Raw genomic sequence first — 12,459 nt, 5'->3', positions numbered from 1 at the left:
CTCGCAAACACCAAAATTCCAATCATCCAACAATATACATCCTCAAGCGGAAGCGAATCGCATGTACGTCCGATATATATCCAAGCATTGCTCATCCAACAAACCGCAAAACACCAAATTCGTTCTGCGAGTGACGTCCACCCACCTCCTGAGCGTTCACCGCAGAGCACGCATAATAAACAAAAGCTCTTAGAATGATGAATTCACTTAAAATCTAATGACGCATCTCGGCCGGTCGCTTCAACGTCCGTATACACGCAAGACACGTAAAGAAAGGGTATAGGAAATGATGGCGTTACGTAGACCCGATCGCCAGAGGTACGGCCCTAAATTTTAACGGGGGGGGGGGCATAAACGGACATGCCATGCCTTCAGGATTGACCGAATCAATTTTACTACTGGCGTTTTTCGTAGAACGACCATAAGCCGAGCAATGAGTAAACGGGAAGAGCGATGTGTGATGACGAAATGAATGTCGGAATAGGCTATTTGGGCATTTGGCGTTACCCTCAAATATATTGTTCTATTCATTGGCATTGACATTTATTAGACTTTTAACAACCATGTAACTTCTTACCTACATCAATTTTAACAAAAAATCATTGAATATGCTGTAATATGCTGACACATGTTGGATATTGTATTTGCAAATTATTGCAATTCCCACAATCTTTTTATTTTCCGTAGTGATAAATTGAAACGAAATTCGATAGAAATCGCAATTGTTGGAATGGTTGGTTGTTATGGAAATGTATATGTCTATGATAAATATATTTATCTATTTCAGTATAGTAATGAGTTCATTGCAGTTTCAAAAACAGTGCTGTAATGAACTCATTACAGCATCGTTTTCAGTTATATTTTTCGATTTTTGGTTGTCTCTACTGCCTTCCAATCCTATCAAATTTCAACAAACGTCAATAATTGTCAATATAATGTATAATTATAATTTGGATATAGTGAAATGGCAGCATTATTCGCAATTTCTCTTAAATCTGGTGATGTTAAATTGATTTCGTCAGACATAATTCATGAATTCAATGCGAAATTTTAAATTATTAAAAAATTCGAAACGTACGATTCAAATTCAAATTCCGTAATCTGTCATCTCACACCAACTGCCAAGATACAATACATAAGTCACTAGGATGTATAATTAGAATTTTTCATTGAATTTCGACAACATTTGACAAAACTTGACTGGAATAGACAAAATATCTTCTAATACTCGTTGCAGAAGGCAACTCCAACAGTTCTGCATTCGAATTTCTCATTCGTGTTGGAATAGGAGCCCATTCTGCAACTTGTTTTAGAATAAACTATTTGATAACTTATTAAATTTTATTTTTCTTCATGAATGAATTACTAACAGATAATCGACTTTTTGGATATTTATTTTATATTTATCTGACAGTTTTTTGGAAAAATATCGGATATATTTATATTATGGACAGTGATAGCGATTTAGAAGTACTTACTCCTCCAGAAATAAGGGAGGTTGCAAAAAATATCGATTGTCAAAAAATGTTGAATTATTTATTTCTATTAAGAATAGGCATTTTGCTGCCTAGGTAGGAAAAGTAATACTCACACACATGAATAAAAAAATATCGTATGTGTTTGTAAAATCAATATTTGCTGTCAATCGGAGAAATAATTATTTTTTCTCTCGAAAACTGTGAAATTCAGCAAGAAATTACAAGATACCTTGTGTATTGAGGATGGATTAATTTACTCAATGTTAATTTTTCTATTGAATGAAATGAACTTGGGAACAAGTTTCTTGGGAAACAAGGTTGATGGGTGGCTTTTTCAACGCCTTGCAATCATTGAGAAACACAACCAAATATTTTCTGAATGCCTACTAGCCCGTATAAAATGTCTGCTTAATGGAACTGCAACTATGCAAGCAGGGGGGGCTCAATAATTTGACGCCTTAAATATTTTCACAAGTATTCAAATACACCCCGTTTAAAATGATAATTGCAAGTTTCATGCAGAAATGCAACTCCGCCAACTCTCCGATCCGACAACGCCGCATTAAATCCGCAGGCGTGGAGTTTATGACTCCATAGCTTTAATTGATATGACTTTATTGAGGGTACATTGTTAACACGTTAACTAGTTTGCCGCTCAGAACTCCATCATTGCGAAACGGGCGAGTATTCAGAGGTTCCACTGCCTTCATAAAATCGAATTGGCGATTGCTTGTTCGGCGAAGTTGTTCTGTTCAAATTGAGCGGTTCGTCATACGCCCACAGAGTTGTGGATTACAAGGGGACCACGGAAATATTTCTGTTAGAATTATCGAGATGAAACAAGATAAACCGGAAAGATGGCGAGATAAGAACGGCGAAGCTCTTGTTTTGAGATTTTTTCTGGCGCTGTCTCACTGTCACTAGAATTTTTATGGAAACACCCGATGACTCGAAAAAATTCAGAAAAAATGAGGAATTCCATTTGGAGATTAAAGAACTGTGTAAAGTATACAGTGTGGTCTAACGAAAAATTAACACCTCGATTGTCCGAATTTAAAATGAAAATGTGCAAAATCGCTCGAATCCGTCATTTTCTCATTCGATGGGAAACAACTTTTCCGCTCTTCACATCCCCGTAACTGCAACCCCCTAACGGGGGTAAGCACAACCCCTTGATTTTGAATAGGGATGAAGGGTAATGCGATACCTCATTTTGAAGATTTTATCGAGTATTATCTGAACCTGAAATTTCGCTTCAAAATTTCCATCGATAACGAAATGACAGGTAAAATAGTGGCAGAGTACTTACTACTTATTACCTTTGAAATGTGTCGGATCGAATAATATTCTCGAGGTAAATTCCAGATTGCCTTATTCATTTTCAGTTATAATATTACAAGAGCATAAAGAATATTCGATTATACACCGATTCACGAGACGTAGTTCGCGAAACATCACGAGAGCGGAGCTCGGGTGGTGTTTCGCGAACTACGTCGAGTGAAGAGGTTCGTATAATCGAAATATGTTGTTTATGCTCGAGTGGTATTCGGAAAATCGAGATGTTAGGTTTTCGTTGGACCACCTAGTATATGTAGTCTCCGAGTATGCTCAAAAACAGTTGCATTCACATCAGTGCTTTATTAATTTTTTTTAGATATAGGTTCTTGAATATATTATTATGATTCTGAGACCACTATCAACACGCAATTTTGCAAGTGGCTTGATATAGTTATTCTTAAGCTACTCGCAGGATTTCAACTTGGTCGGATCTATTGTCAATGAAATATAAAGGTTCTTTTAGTTATTCTGCTTGAATTTCTACATCAGATCCTACTATCAACGAAAATTGCTTACACGACACCTGACATACTTGACATATTTTAAATAGAGGGCGAGTCGATAGCCATTCCCGACAGAAGAAAATAAAGCTCAGCTGCTCTCAACGACAAAGAAATAACCAACATTGTTTCAAGTTTCCATGAAACTTGAAATTGCCCCATCGGACCCCCCTTGCTACGGCCTTGTGTATCAATATGTTTATATCCACCCAATTCTTCATCTTCGAAAACCTTCTCTGTTCCACCGGTCTTCGACGTCAAAATCACCGTTCTGGAAGCGTTGAAACCACTCTCGGCACGTTCTTCCGCTAATAGCGGCCTCATCTTAGATATTAGAGAGCATTCGATGAGCCTCAGCCACAGATTTCTCCATTATAAAGCATAAAATTATTCAACCTCCCGCAAATCACTAGAATTTGGCTCGTAAGCTGACATGTTCAATCGAAAATAACCATATGATGCAGACACAAATCGACTAATATTTCGATGACGTTATGTTAACAAATACCTAAAGTTATTGTATGAAATCTACGATCTATCTATTCCGACTACCGCTACAGTCATCTATTACCAAACGGCGGAACCAAAGTTGTACACCTAATACTATGAGAAAAAAAAACTTGATTAAGATTTAATTTTGACACCCTTTATCTCGAAAACAGAGCGATTGCGGGACCTTCTTTATGGGACTTTTTTCTCTTAAAATGATCCGAAGAATCTGTCATGTTCATTTGTACCTCCAATTTAGGAACACCCTGCATAATACCTATAATTTCCTAATCAAAAACAATGTAAGAAAATTTGATAATTCCCAAAACGCAACAAAGAGTTGCACTTCCCATCAATTAAAACTCCCATTGATGGTAATTCATCCAACCTCCGAATAACACTCGAGGAAAACCCTCTTGACGTATTCGCTGAATATTAACCACGCTCCGAGGCCGCTCTCTCTCTCTCTTTCTCTCTGGGAAAATCCAGGTGGAATTAGCCCGGAAAATGATAGACGTGCGTGATAAATCACACACTCTTATGGAATATATTACAATCTTGCCTGTGAATCTCTAGGAACGTTTCTCGCTACGCTGCCGTGAGGACGTTGCCTTGCGGGTAATCTTATTCTTTCCTTTGGCTTCCTTCGTTTTTTTTTTTATGCTCGGGTGTCAATTATTGGGCAACCTTAGAAGATAGCACGAACAGATTTCAATTTGACTGTACAGGCTGATCGTGCAGCGGTTTTAAAGCGGTATCTGATAAACGGTTAAAGGTTTCGATGAGTACATATATATATAATCGGTTTTAAAACGTCCGGCGACGTTGTCCGATGCCTAACTTCCACTCGTTCCTATCGTTCCATTGGTCCTCTCTTAGATTCCTATCACTCATAGCCTTGGTTATTCCTTCGATGAGTACATACATATATTAATATAGTAAATCAGAGGTCATTTGAAATTTTCCAGAATATTACTAATATACAAGGGTTTTACAAGTTTCCAGGAATGTGTTTGAGAGCAGGTAATTCATCATCTTACCAGTCCTTTTCAACAAACTCCAGTTTGCTATTTGATTGTCCATCAAAATAGTATGTGTCGATTTGTTCACTTTCATTGCTCGAAATATTAGGTGTACAACTTTGGTTCCGCCGTTTTGCAATAGATGGCTGTAGCGGTAAATGGTAGTCGAAATAAATGAATCGTAGATGTCATACAATAAGCTTAGGTATTTGTAAACATAACGCCATCGAAATATTAGTCGAATTGTGCCTGCATCATAAAGTTATTCTCGATCAAATATGTCAGTTTACGAGCCAAATTCTCGTAATTTTCGGGAGGTTTTAATTTTTTCCTTCAATATGGAGAAATCTGCGGCTGAGGCTGATCTAATGCTCCCAAATACCTATGATGAGGCTGCTATTAGTGAAAGAACGTGCCGAGACAGGGTTCAACGCTTCAAGAAGAGTGATTTTGACCCAAAGACGAGCATGGCGGTGGAAGAGAGAAGGTTTACGAAGAACAGAATAGGGATGTTGCGTATATTTTTAAATTGCTTTCAATTTTAGATAAACCCTATATAAACACGAAAAATATCTTCATGGAAAAATATAGAAAGTACCAATAAAAAATACGTAAATAAAAAAAGATTTTCAAAATTCCCGCTGAAACGCTTCATTCTGTCACGGTATTATGGTGACGTCACTGCATAAAAGAGTCAACATTATAGACAAACTAACTAGTTTATCTATGATCACCACGTGCTAACGGTCTGTCAAACTGAACTAATATCAGCTGATATTGACAGTCAAGTCGGTTTGATTATATCATCTGACGTTCTAAACCATAGATAAACTAGTTTTAGATAAGATTAGTTCGTCTATGTTCTAAACGTTTCAGTGCTATGACGTCAAATTGACCTGATTGGCGTTCGCAGTCACGTGCTAGTCGATAAGAATTAACAAAATTTAAATCAATTCTATCAAATTGAATTCGAGAAATAAGATGATGAAAATGCTATTTCAGTATTTTAAAAAAGGCCTTTAATGTGGAAAACCTAAAATCATTTGATTTTATTATATGACGCTAAATCTCTATTGGATGCATTATTTTATTAGGACTCGTGTCAAACGCAACAAGAATGGGCAGGATCATTGGAAGTGACCCAACAAGCCATTGCAAAACTCCTGATAATCATAGGAATAATCCAGAATCAAGGAAGTTGGGTGCCGTACGAGTTGAAGCCGAGAGATGTTGAACGGCGTTTGTTTGCTTGTGAACAGCTGCTTGCAAGGCAAAGACAGAAGGGATTTCTGTAATTTCGGTGGTACACCCTGTAGAGAAATAATGAATAATTTCGCCAATCTTCTTCCATCTTTTCTCGCATCAAAACACGGGGATTCCTCGTATCGAACGATGAAAACTCATAAACTTCCTCCCTCTTCAAAAGCAACTATCCTTACGTTACATGTCGTTGCGGAAGAAACAAGAAATGCAAATGATACCAACCCTGTGATTTCCCCTTAGACCTCTGTGAATGCGCCTATGGCTGAGACCTCCGCGATCACGGATCGTAACCGCCGTCAAATTATGAAATTTTAACGGAACCGCCGTTGCGAAAAATTGGGCTCGACTTGTTGCTAGGTCCCGTTGATCGATAGAAGGGGGGCATTTTGAACGGATCAGCCCGCAAATTGGGATGCATGGACGGAGTGGGTATAACGAGTAAGTCGGTAATTATGTTGCGCTGCACCCACTTCGGATAGTTGGACTGAAAGGAGCGCGAGTTTATTGGAAAACTTCGGATGGTTCGATGTCGAGGAGTTCGACGAAATCTTTTGAATTTTTTTTTTTAAGTTTGCATTTTAGCGTTTTACGCTTATCTGATTGGAGAAGGTTGCTGTGATTTGTTTGGGTATGGAAATTTGACTAATTGTACAGGGTGTATGATAAGTAATTGGGAGAATTTCATCTATGGAATCTTGAGCCCACAATATGAAGATTCTCAAGATTCTATAATTGGAATATTTCCAATTACTTATGATACACCCCATACAGTCCGGTCAACTTAGCCGAAAATCTAGGAGTGTGGTTGTTATAATTCCAATAGAGCTGAAAATTTGTAGAAGTCTGCAAAGGAATTATAGTTTTTTCTGTGTTTCAGCCAAACGGAAAGTTTTATAACGAAACTAGTATAGACAAAGAATGTATATCGATAGTTTCAGGGATGATTACTGAAAAACTCTATAAGAAGTTCGATTTTTCAAGCATTATTCACAAAATTCTGCTGAAATTTCATGACACATTGAAAAAATTCAGCATCATAGCTGTATCATAGAGAAACATAATATTTTCCCAAAATCAACGTTCAAATAATGTATAATTATACTATCTTTCTCAATTGAAAAATGAACATCTTCAACATGTAAAAATAATATTGGTGAGCAGATCTTTTTGGCAGTTTTGTCTTTCAGAAGTTCGAAATAGGTATCTTTTATCATTGGAAACTATATGCTTCTACAAAATGGTGAAGGCGCCGGTCACCAAATAGCTAATTCTTTTATTGAGATTGAAAGTGCATATTCAGCAAAGTAATCAAAAATATATCTTGAAAAAATTCAAGAGCATCTTATGAATGCATGTTTTGAAAAATGGTTATAGGTGGTGAAAAATACTGTATATTAATGCTGGTGGTTCACTATCTACAGAGTAATAAACATAGAGGGAGCATATTTTCAGTAAGCAAATTTTGTCCCCAACTTGAACTTACAAATTTGACATGAAGCGCGCGGAAATGAAAACATATCAGTGATACGATATTTCACTCAATTCGCTTGAAATATAACTTGAAATAAGAACGCACTTCGTATGTCCCATAGTGAATCAACATTTCATATTAACTCAAAATATATTGAAATGAATATCTAAAATATATCAGAAATTCAGAAAATAAACTTCAAGCGCGCCAAACGACGTGAAACAACCGATGACACTAGGCGAGGAAAAGTTGCTAAACCTTGAATTTCATCAGGTAGATACAGAAAATAATGAATATTCTGCTTATTATGAATTCGACAATCAAAAAAATATCGGTTTCCTAATATTGAAATTTGCACATTTAATCGGAAATCGGGAAATCACTCAATAAATATATTTCAGTCAATATAATATACATTCAAAATGATATGGTAAAATTGTGGATTTGAAAATATATCACAATCCGACAACGTAATCTATCCATGTTGGGGACATGAAAAATTGCGTATACCCCCTCCATCTATGTTTATTACTCTATGGTATAAGAGAGCTCCCCTGACTGGCAGGATGACCACTACATTCATTAAAAACCGGAACTTTCCCCATTTAAAAATTTCAAGATGAAATATATGTTTAACAAATTTTATCAATAATATATTGTGAGGTGATATCAGCTATATAAATAATTAGCAACTTAGAAAAATATTTTCCTCAAAAATCAATAGGTAAGAGACTACATCAGATTCATAAACAATATCCAATATGTATACTAGATATTTCCCCTTCTGTCCATTCATTATCATCAATCCAAAACATTTCATCGATCCATCATACCGCTCCATTCTGCACCTAAATCCCCAATCCTTTAATTCAGTGACTGAAACTCAACTACTTGATTACGTTAAAACGAAGGCATAATCCATTTTCATTCTCCCGATGCAACCCCAACAGACAGCAGACGTAACAGGACACACCTTGAGGAAATCAAGAAAAACCTACAGGAATAGATCTGTCCATCAAAATGCCTCTCGGCGTAATTACGCATCCGCAAAAAGCCCCCCGAAGAAATCAATCCTAATTCCTACGATTTGGGTCCACTCAATCATTCTGTGGTTCGGCCACGGTCGAAAAAAGTCCACTCGACCCCACGCTCCGTGAATCGGCATCGACCTCGCATTTGTCAGCCCATCTATGAATTATACGCCTTTTTTTCTGTGGTCTCACAGCCAACTGCTCTTTCAGCGGAATCGTCAATCGCATTGTTCTTTAAACCGCGACTCGGGCATATTTCGAAAGTGAGGTTATGTTAATGGCACGTGATAAATCTGACGGGACCGTCGCGATGAAAATTCGGAGCTCCCCTCCTAGTGGGCCCCCCGCCGAACGTTCGAGGGATTTTTATCTTCGGCTGCGACCGACGTTGCCATATTTCATCTGCTGTGCGAATTGTATAAATCTGTATCTGGAGTTTTCCGGGCGGTGAATTTATGGCTATCGGGGTCTGAGAGTTTAACGTGGACGTCCATCTTATCCACTCAACATGCCGGATCGTTTCCGGTTCATTAGTTTCGATGATGAGCGGTTGGAGTCGTTCCAGGAGATAAATTGACGTTTCTCTTCTTAATTTTTGATATCGCGGGATTCGTTATTTCCAAGGTTAATCTGAAGATTTGAAGGAAAAATTATTATAGCTATTAATAAAATGAGAATCTTATGCGAGGATGTCCCTGTAACCTGGCAACGTCCTGATACTTTAAAAAGCATCTTCTTCATTACAATTCTCAACTGCCATAATTAGTATATTGTGCAACAAGTGGAGAAAGTCCAACTTTTTTCACGAGTGTGGAATTTTGTAGCACGAGCATGAAAAGCGAGTGCCGCAAACATACGAGAGAGAAATGGTATACTGTGCAAGAAGTGGGGAAAGTCCAACTTTTCTCAGAAGCGTGGAATTTTGTGACACGAGCATGAAAGCCACGAGTGAGAAATTAGTATATTGTGCAACAAGTGAGGAATGTCCAACTTTTTTCACGAGTGTGGAATTTTGTAGCACAAGCATGAAAGGCAAGTGCCGCAAACACAGGAGTGAGAAATTAGTATATTGTGTAACAAGTGAGGAAAGTCCAACTTTTCTCACGAGTGTGGAATTTTGTAGCACGAGTATGAGAGGCGAGTGCCGCAAACACACAACTGAGAAATTAGTATATTGTACAACAAGAAGGGGAAAGCCCAACTTTTTCTCACGAGTATATTGTGCAAAAAGTGGGGAGAGTCCAATATTTCTCTAGAGTGTGGAAGTTCGTGGCACGAGCCTGAAAAGAGAGTATCACGAACCCACGAGTGAGAAAAGGACCTTCTCCACATGTTGCACACTATACTTTTCCTACAACTGCTATGGAAAGTAGCGTATTATTCATAGCTTACCCAATTTCAAAACTATGTATTGCTCATACTGTGAGAAATATTATTCCACACGGCACTTTGCCCACACCTCGCTTGGTAGACCAATGAAATTGGGCTTTCGAGAAGTCGTTTCTATAGAAACGCAATGAATAAACAGATACTGTGAACGAAGCCTATTTTGAATTGAATAAGGTACATTACTTGTGCAGTTGCAGGAAAAGTATAGTGTGCAACATGTGGAGAAAGTCCTTTTTTCACTCGTGTGTTCGCGGTACTCACCTTTCAGGCTCGTGCCACGAACTTCCACACTCGAGAGAAATATTGGACATTCCCCACTTGTTGTCCAATATACTGTTTCCCACAACTGCACAAATTCAAATAATACAAGTACCGCATTCAATTCAAAATGCCCTTCATTGACAGTACCTATCTATTTCTTGCGTTTCCATAGAATAGACTTCTCAAAATCCCAATTTCATTGGTCTACCAAACGAGGTGTGGGCACAGTGCCGTGTGGAATAATATTCCTCACAGTATGAGCAATACATAGTTTTGAAATTGAGTAAGCTATGGAGAATATGCTACTTCTCATGGCAATGTTAGGAAAAGTTTCTTTCTCATTCGTGAGAAAAGTTGGACATTCCCCACTTGTTGCACAATACACCTACTGCTTCCTACAAATGCATAAATTTAAATAATACAACTGATATACCAATACATATTTTCGAAATTTAGTAAGCTATGAAGAATATGCTTCTTTTCATGGCAATTGCAGGAAAAAATGAATACCTAATATAGAAATATATTTTGTTCAAGTTATTTAAGAAATGCAGAATACGCCATTTGGTTGTTGTGTATCATAAAAATAATAAATGATTATAGTATAAATTATGCAAAGTTACATTTTTCACGACCATCCTAAAAATCGTCACATTTCGCGTCATCAACTCCCAAATCCCCCCTCTCTCAATACAACCGAACGCAATAATCGCCCCTCTCGCTTTCAACGAAACAAGAGGGGCATTCCCCCTCTCCCCCCGACAGCTCGAAATGTCTCCTAAAGCGAAGGATTTTCAATGAAGATCGATATTGCTGCAATTCGTGCGACGTTTCGCGTCGTCAAGAAGTTCACGGTGATCTTTACGAGGAGGATGCACGCTTTGCTGGTCGCCTTCCCCTCGGCCCTGGTGAGTCACGTCTTCGCGGAACAACGGCCGGAGAGAGCGAGAGAGAGCCGAATGTCAGATACATCGAGAGGACGAATAAATCAACGCATCCAAGTAGTCGATGGCGAATTGAATGCTCTTCCGATAGATTAGGCCGTGGCTCGGTGCGTCGGAATTCTAGCGGCAGAACTATGAGGATTCAATAGTCCTATCCGGCTCGAAGGACCAAAAATCTGCAGGAGTTATATGCAGTACAGTGCATCCCATTTTGGGTGAGACAGCCAGGTTTCTCGCTTGTTATTTAAGATAGAGCCTTTCGGTTTGCACGTTCCTGTCCTACTTTTTCGTGAAACTCAAGTTGGTCTAATCAGATTTTGCAAAACTGTTTCCGTTCAAGAGATACAGGGCGATTTTGGAAATTGATACTTTTCGGACCCCTCCTTCATCTCCGTAGATATTAGAAATAATGCTGAGGTAAAAACTACGTCTGAATCAGAATTCTGCGTAGAATCCAGTGGCGTACTCAATATTTTTTTTCGGGGTATGGTTTTGAAGATTCAACACAAACCTATATTTTTTAATGGAACACCATGTATATCATTACTTCGTTGAATTCTTTATTTTTTCCCTTCAAAATGATGTATTATACTATGTCAGTAGGATGTTCAGAAAAAACACTAAAACATCAAATAATGATGATTTTTTGTTAATAAAGTTCAAAACTATAGTAAAACTCACATAATAGTGATCGGGTGGTGGAGCTGCTACTTTTACATCCTTAAATCTCTTCGTACGATCGAAGAAGAAACCATCCACTCCAATGACTTTCTGGCTCATATAATCAGCTGGCCCTAAAAGATTGACATAGAAACAAACAATTCATTTCAAAGTTTTGTTGAACTTACCAGGATTATCTTTATGAGGGAGTATGACAGTTTTCCTTTCTGCTTTCTCCAAAAAGGGTAGGTTCTTCTTGTTGTGCGTAGTTTTGTCCTTGTTTTTGTTGAAACATTCTGATATACCATACTTCGTTACAGGGGGAGCCTGAAACCAATATTGGTTTGAATAAGTAACTTGAACAATTATGGAACTTTTTAAGCGATATCCTCGCATGTCTATTCTCCTACACAGTGGAAGTTTGTTGAATTCTATCATTAAAACGGGAAAGGACTTACTTCAAGTTGAGTATCAATTATGTATCAAAATGAAGTAATAATGACAGGTCAAGAAAAGGATAGTTCTGTATGGGGCAAATTCAAATACGACGGTTACCTTTTACACTTGAAATAAATGTGAGTACATAGGATTGGAAAGAAAATTCTGTTGAAAA

At 37.8% G+C, this 12,459-nt stretch overlaps 1 protein-coding gene across 2 annotated transcripts in view; it reads right to left on the bottom strand.

The window, feature by feature from the left end:
• The window catches only part of LOC123678567 (sperm-tail PG-rich repeat-containing protein 2-like), a 52,049-nt gene that overhangs the window by 17,163 nt on the left and 22,427 nt on the right, over nt 1-12,459 (bottom strand). For both annotated transcript variants that reach the window (XM_045615668.1, XM_045615669.1), the window contains exons 7-8: nt 12,035-12,173; nt 11,868-11,980 (exon numbers count right to left, since the gene is read on the bottom strand). In XM_045615668.1, coding sequence (XP_045471624.1) covers nt 11,868-11,980; nt 12,035-12,173 — 252 coding nt within the window. The remainder of the gene's footprint in view (nt 1-11,867; nt 11,981-12,034; nt 12,174-12,459) is intronic.

This window comes from Harmonia axyridis, chromosome 4 (assembly GCF_914767665.1).
Source record: "Harmonia axyridis chromosome 4, icHarAxyr1.1, whole genome shotgun sequence".
Lineage (NCBI taxonomy): Eukaryota > Metazoa > Arthropoda > Insecta > Coleoptera > Coccinellidae > Harmonia > Harmonia axyridis.
This window is presented reverse-complemented; position numbering and strand designations above follow the sequence as displayed.